General features: G+C 28.7%; 1 protein-coding gene across 2 annotated transcripts; it reads left to right on the forward strand.

The window, feature by feature from the left end:
- The first annotated feature begins 1,194 nt into the window (after window positions 1-1,194).
- On the forward strand, window positions 1,195-7,600 carry LOC100215751 (zinc finger protein 484). Of its 2 annotated transcripts, XM_065807193.1 has the most exons (4): window positions 1,196-1,384; window positions 2,174-2,275; window positions 5,666-5,873; window positions 6,140-7,600. In XM_065807193.1, exons 1-4 carry the CDS (start codon window positions 1,382-1,384, stop codon window positions 7,450-7,452), a joined length of 1,626 nt encoding a protein of 541 aa, XP_065663265.1. In that variant the 5' UTR covers window positions 1,196-1,381; the 3' UTR covers window positions 7,453-7,600. The 2 variants fall into 2 exon arrangements, with proteins under 2 accessions (XP_065663266.1, XP_065663265.1); XM_065807194.1 differs by lacking the exon at window positions 2,174-2,275 and having other exon boundaries at window positions 1,195-1,384.
- The last annotated feature ends 200 nt before the right edge of the window (window positions 7,601-7,800 follow it).

A 7,800-nucleotide genomic window follows, 5' to 3' on the forward strand; every position in this document is an offset into this window, starting at 1 on the left:
AGTTTGTTAAGCTTTCATTTAAAATAATTAGTTAAATCTTTATTTTTATTGAGTGGTATTAAGAAAAAGGGTAACGTCTATTTGCAGTCTGTATCGTGTCGTCGCTCACAGTTATTTGTCAAAAGCTAAAAAAAGAGAGGCGAAAGCATTGCGTTTATTGACTCTAGTTTTGTATGCTATGTTTTGCCATTCAGTGGGGGGTGGACATATTCTTGGGAATTTTGTTTACTTACAAAAGTATCAGATAGTAAGCCCGCTGCTTGTTTTCACATTAATTAATCCGCAACCACGTACTTGTATTTCACTTCAATCTTGCGATGAAAAACGGATGTTTACCCAACTGCGCATTGAAAGCTCTGATCGGTTTCCGTTTGTTTTCTTTCCCTGTCAATATGTCCGCTATACGAAATGTTGTAAACTCTTTTATGTGTTTTTCTACGCATTAATTTGTATCAGGACGCAGCATGTTGGCACAATTTTTTTTTCAAATAATATATATGTATATATGTCGTAAATTGATTTACAAATTGTACAAAGAGCAAATTATAACAGAGCTTGGTTTAAATTTTTATATTTTGAAACTTTATGTTAAAAAAAAAAAAAGATTAAATAATACCTTCACCTGAAAATAATTAGATCCTTAAGGATTGGATTTTAAAAAGAAATAAGACCCAACATTGGATCAAAATAACGATTATTTAAGCTGATATGAAAATTGTGATTATTAAAAAAAAAAACGAAAGTTAAATTATTAAAAAAAATAAAGATAAATAACATCGCACCATTTTAGGAATGAAAAATAATTGCTTGGAGAATGACCCACTAAAAGAATGCTTGCTAGAAAACGTATAAAAGTGGCTAGACAAAAATTGAAGCAATTATAATGAAAATATTATTAGTAAATTAAATAATTTGTAAAAAAAAGAAATTTTTCGTTATAAAGCTACGAGTTGTTTGATTATATATGAAAATACTCAAACAAAATGTTTTTAAAAAACTAAAAATAACTTTTTTTTGAATAGCCGCATTGTTTATCAAATGGTAACCGACATAATGTATGACGTATGGTCAAAATGCTTAACGTACACGGTATATTCTAGTTCAAATTCAATATTTACAATATTACATTTTTCTTTTTTGTATTTGTTTATTTTTATCATACCCTTAACATTTAGGATACGCATTCTTAAAAAAAGATATCAATTTTGGAAAATATTTCAAGTTAACGCACTTAAACCGTATCCGACAACTTTATTGCTATCTCCTTTGGCAAAGTATTGCAAAGCTTTTTTGAAAATAACTGTTAAAATTTTTATTGAAAAAAAAATTTCTATAGTATACAAGATCGGTGGTGTATGAATTTCTATAGAATACTTGATCGATGGTATGTAAACTTTGGGTTGTACATTTTTTGTTATCGCAATTGATTTAAATCATAAAGTAAAACCAAAAATAAATGCAAGTTATAATAAAATTATTGTTCGTGTCATTTGAATGGGAAGTTCAAAACTATAGAACAAGAATATTGTATATATATTTTTTTAGTTTTATTATTTTAGTTTTACCTTTCGTTTCTTTTTGTAACAGGGTGTTACATTTTATTAGAATCATTAGACTAATTAGTTTAAATTAGCTGAATCAATTTGATAAACAATCGGATAAAATTTATAAAGTGTATAGACATGTATGTGTAAATGTATATGTATGTAATTATATATGTATATATATATATATATATATATATATATATATATATATATATATATATATATATATATATATATATATACACACACACGCATAAGTAGAATTTTACTTATAAATTTTGTATTGGCTTATGATATCAAGTAAATTGTTCATTAAAATGGTCTCCCTTAGACAACTTAAAAAATACGCTTTTTCTCTTTATTGCATATTCTCAAATACCTTCAAATAAATTTTGATTAAAAAAATAAAAACAAAAGACGCACGTGTTTTTTTCGTTTTTTTATTGTTTCTGCTTTTTTGTTTTTGTTTGGTTGGTTTGGCATAGCGATGGAGTGCTCAATAAATTATTCAGTAGGAAGTGTGCAAGCGCAAAGGAAAAGTGTGCGCTCAACATGAGATTATTAAAGTCATAAAAGACTGCGAAAGAAAATCGTTTCATTCAATAACACAGTTTCTTTTCTCGTAGCTGGCAGCTCCCAAAGGTATGGTAGCCGTAGCTAAAGACGAAGACAATGATATAATATCAATCATGGCAGCAGATCCAAAGTTGAAAAATACAAGTGGACAGGTATGAATTTACTATATCGTGGGTATGAATTTTTCACCTCGAGGAAGTATATAACTGAGATTTATTTTTCTGTTATTTTTGAATTGTAAACTTTATGTTAAAACGGTTGTTACTTAAGTAAAAGTAACAACCGTTTGGCGAACACTAGTTTTTCTTAAAAAGATATACATTAAAAAGTGAAAAATAAAATTACATTTTATGTAAGGTTAAATCTTTGCTCATATGAGTTAAGATTTATAACTATTTTTGGCCAAATGAAATCAAAAATCAATTATTTTGCGTTCCTAAAAATGTTTTTTTGTTTTTTCTTTATATAACTTCGATGCAGTGAAATTTTTTTCAACGCGGGTATTAAAATCAAGAACAAACAAAAAGCAGAATTTTTTTGTAACAAACTAAATAACCCAAAAAAACATGAATAAATTTATTTAAAAATCTGCTGTTTGCAGTTAAAATATATTCTTCGTGAAGACATTAACAACACTGAAACTTTTGTAACGTCATGAAAAGTTCAAACGCAGCAATGGTTGATTGCTGAATATTGCGTGTTTCGTATTTTTTAGTTTATCATAGTATTTGACGATAAAAAAAAAAAAAAAATCTTAAATAAACATTGTTAATGAAAGCAATTTACTTCGGAATACATTGATGCCATTTTTTCAAAACAAACTAGTGGTTTTTTTTTAATAAGAATTTTTGAGTTTTATTTATTGACCGATGTCGCATTTTTCACACACAAAATATTTCTTTCATCTTGTTGGCAGTCTTGTCGTTTCTACGTATTGTTTTTACCTAAAGTTGCGGTTCTTTGTATAAGACTGACTTACAAAGGAAAACAGACTTGCCGAGTAAATACTTCTGCCAACAAAACGCAAATTAGCACAAAACGTTTAACAAAAGAATGCAGTTTTCATTTTGACGTAGAATAACGAAGTGGCAATCCTTTGAAATGCTTTACGAAGCAAAATAAAAAGAAAATTTCGAAATTTGAAAGAAAGAAAATAGTTTTAATGAATATAACAAAATGAAAGTGAGATTTCTCTTTTTAAATCAGGAATTTCTTTTTGTTTTATTTTCGTCAATTTTACATAATCCTTTCGAACGTTTTAAAATTTTTTATTATTTTTAAGTTTAAAAATGTTGTTGCGCTAAACACCATACTTCTAAACACCAATTGTTTTCTCAACGAATGTTGTTAAGAATCTTTGTAAACCAAAGGTATTTATAAGTCGCACTTTTCAACGTCTTTTTTTAAGTGCACTGTTTAGCCATATCAGTTTTCATGTGCAATGCGCAGTACGTTGTTTAATATTTTTCTCATTAGTTCCTTTTTATGTCCTTTTAAATTTCTATTAATAACTATGCACAAAACTTATAACGTGATTTGGTGACAATTTTTAAAAATCTTTTTAGATTTTTAAATGTTTTCTTTAAATCTAGATATTTATAAATAAGACAATTTATTTTTTTTAATTTGATTTTGAATAAAGTTAAAAGTTGTATGTACTTATTCGCATTATGTTGATTTCACTTTAACATGAGTGCTCAGTGATTTATATATAAATTTATCTTTTGAACACTTATCGAATAAATCCACTTACAGATTTATTGAGTTTGATTAAACAGATTTGATTTTTGAAAATTCTCCCGCTACAAAATTTGTTTTTACACCTCCCCCTCCCATAATCTGACTGTGTTTCTCCTCTATATACACATTATGAATTCACAGAGGAATTAGTTACAGACATGTATTCACTATAAACAATAAAAAGATTGATATGTTTGTTCAAAACACATCAGCTCAAAAACACGTACGCGCAAGACACAAGAGAATAGCAAGGTAACGTGGTATATTTGTCCCGTCAACAACAACTTAGCAATTGATTGACAAAAACAAAAACCAATTGATTGTTGACTCACAGGTATTTAGAAGCACATCATAATGTTTATTCAGCAGTTTTTGTATCCAACAAAAGCTCTTCGAACTAGCCGATATTGTTTGAGTTGTGAATTATGGTAATTGGTATTTATATGACAGGATAAAAAGGTATGATTGTTTTAGCAATCAAAAAACAAATAATGAAATAAAAACTAACCTGTGACGAAATCGAAAAAGAAAAGTTCACTGGAATAAAATGAATAAAACCAAGAATCAACATTTAAAAAAGGTTTTAGCGCTCTCAAAAAAAAAATAACAATTGCTTTATAAGATGCGCATTGTAAAAAAACTTAAATTTTTTTAATCATGTAATAACGTAAATCTATTTGCATTTGTATTTTTTTTATATGCATGAAAAGTTTTTTTTTATATATTATACATGTACATAAATTTCTGGGTCATATAAATACTGGCTATTTGTTTATTCTGTAACTATTCCTTAATATATTCTATAACATATTACTTAATATATTCTGTAATGAGATATAGTCCTTTGTAAGTAAAAAATAAATATAAATTGTAAATATACAATCTTAATATTTTGTAAAAATACAAGTTTATTACGAATCTGTATGCCGTGTGACAAGACCGTCAGGTTTTCTTGAGGCACTTAAAACAAAACTTAAAAAAAAAACTTTAGACATGGAGCTGCCCACAAATTTTTTTATGTTAAGTCAAATAAGAATGCTTTGGAAAAAATGGCGATGATTGGAGCCTGAGAACAAAAAAGTAAAACAAATTTTTGCCCCCTCTCCCCAAACGTGAGAGCAATAACTAAATTAATATTCATTGTAAAATTTTAAATTTTATAGAATAATCTTTCAGCGTTCAAAATTAATGACCATTTAAATTTTGAATACCCCTCAATTTGAAGGAATTAAAACTTTATGTGGTCATAGTTTTTAATTAATTACATGTTATTTTAATTAATAGCAAATAATAATTAAAAATAAAAATATAGTTAAAAAATAATAAGTTAAAATTGAAGTTATATAAATATTTATTTAACAACTTTCTGATAATTACTTATTTTAAATTGTACTGTATTCAGAATAGGAAAGGAAAGGAAAAAAAAAGCAGCACTTTTTATTTAAAAGTATTTAATATTATTTTACTGAGATTGTAATATTTATTTTACATGATAGCTTATTATTTGTTTAATATGTAATTGATACAACGGGGCTGGGTGATAAGACTTTTGCTCCCACTTAACTAAAAAAAAGTAAATAATTTATTATAAAGTTGACGAAAATATAAAATAATAATAATAAAACTAAGTAAAACTTTCGGCAGTTCACATTTTTAAAAAGCAAATAAGCTATAAATAGAAGTAACAATTAGCGTATTGATAGTAGGCTCAGTTTTTTTTTTCTACATTTAATAATGAAATAAAATCTTAGTTACCTAAAAAACTATAAAAATGCAAAATATTTTACTATTTTTTCTACTAGGTCATGATATACGAATCAGGATCCGTGGTAATGAAGGTAGAGGTTGGTACAACATTAGAAGTTTTGAAACTGCTGTACGAATCCGAGCAAAGTCAACCTTGCGATAAAATAATTGGAGTAAGACCACGAAAATCAAATGGAATACCTTGTATCATAACATTGCAAGAGTCAAAATTAGAAGAAAACTCTTACGACGTCATTTTTCGGGGTGAGCGGCTTCATTTGTTGTATAATTGAAATTTTCAAACTATGAGTAAATATGATGCTGCACCAAAAATGCGGTCTAAGGTATTTTAAGTCAAATTTACAATGATGCTCAAGAAAAATCCTAATTCAATGGATATGTTTTTTGTAATATTTTTTCCCTCATTCTTTTTGCTTTAATTTGCTCATACTGTTTTTGTGTTTTTTGATAAGACAATCAAAGGATTGTTGTTTATCAAAATTACTTATAGAAAAAAAAATTTCTTTCAGACAAAAAGCAAAACAAACCAAAAGAACTTGTTACAAATGATCTTGCAGCAGGAGAGAAACAAGATACTACACGCTGCGTTGATTGTTCGCGAGAAGCTTGGAAATCAAAAAGATACACAAGTATTGGAATGAACACAGAAATCAGCATCAACCCACTTTCTGAAATAGATTCTGTTCGCTCGCATTTGTTGTCATCATCTAAGCACCAAACAAATATAGAAGCGTCATATCATAATCGTTCAAGAGCCAGACCTCCAATTCATAGACCTACGCCGCTGGAACCGAATCATTATAGTTTGCATAAAACAGAGTATATAGTTTCGACTTTACCTCCTATACCAACAAATGTGTCTGTTCCTGATTTTATAAAATATCATCCCCGCTCTCCTAGAAGATCTCCAGTATACGGAAACGGTCATACACAAATTTGTTTCCCATCTCAAAACGCAATAAAAAGACCTGATCTTGATTCGATATCATTTGAGCCAATAGCTCATTATAGAATACCAAGGTCCCATTCTCCTCATGTTGTTAATAGAAGTGGTACAGTATCTCCTCGCCCAAGAAGTCGTTCGCCTCTTGATAATAAAAGGGAGGTGCAAGACGAAACCAAACATGACGAGCAAAGGAGTCTCTACGAAAGCATATATATGCGAAAAACTGACCATTATCCACATTATGAGCAAAAACAACATACAAATTTAGGAACAACTTCCTCTAACCAACCTGATGAAACAGTTGAAAGAGAGCCACCAGTGTTTGTTCTACCAAATGATTTTGATTCTAATCTTGACCGTATTGATGAACATGTAATTAATTATCAAGCACCTAAAAGCTTTAATTCAGTAGAATCTGAAAAAGAAGATTCCAAAGCTAGCGTTGGTTGCACTTCTCCTGTAACATCAATTGGAAGCGATTCCGGACATTCTATTATAGATGAGCAATTACCATCAACTCGTAATCTTTCTTGTAAAATATGTAAGAAAGTTTTTCCAACAAAAAGTACATTGTATAAGCATTTACGGGGTCACCCCTCCGATGAAAAACCTTTTAAATGTAGTGAATGCGGTCAAGGTTTTACTCTAAGCAGCAACTTACGCCAACACCGTATTATTCATAGAGGATATAAACCTTTTCAATGTGAATATTGTGGTAAAAAATTTATGCGTTCAAACGTCTATAAACAACATAGAAGGATACATACGGGTGAGCAAATGCACAAATGTTCTTTATGTCCAAGTGAATTTTTACAGCGATACGCTTTAGTAAAACACATGAAAAAATCTCATAACATAGAAAGCATAGAAACATAAATTGTTAATGTCTGCTATCAAACTTATACGTAATAGTGCATTAGAGAAATGTAAGCGAACCTTTAACACCTGCTTTCTTTAGTTAACTTATTTGCGCTGACTTTTATGATAACAAATTTGCTTATTTTTTAAATATATTTATATAAAGTATATAACGTCTTATATTGCACGCAGGCACGTTGCACACACACACACACACACACACACACACACACACACACACACACACACACACACACACACACACACACACACACACACACACACACACCCCCACACACAATTGTATACATGTATGTATGTGTATATATATATACATACATATATATATATATATATATATGTGTA

Source organism: Hydra vulgaris, chromosome 10 (genome assembly GCF_038396675.1).
Source record: "Hydra vulgaris chromosome 10, alternate assembly HydraT2T_AEP".
Taxonomy (NCBI): domain Eukaryota; kingdom Metazoa; phylum Cnidaria; class Hydrozoa; order Anthoathecata; family Hydridae; genus Hydra; species Hydra vulgaris.

Excerpts from the sequence above, each read along its gene's own strand:
- LOC100215751 (XM_065807193.1), top strand. Across the intron at positions 2,276-5,665 it reads TGAAAAATACAAGTGGACAG|GTCATGATATACGAATCAGG; the intron begins GTATGAATTTAC and ends TTTTTCTACTAG. Across the intron at positions 5,874-6,139 it reads TTACGACGTCATTTTTCGGG|ACAAAAAGCAAAACAAACCA; the intron begins GTGAGCGGCTTC and ends AATTTCTTTCAG.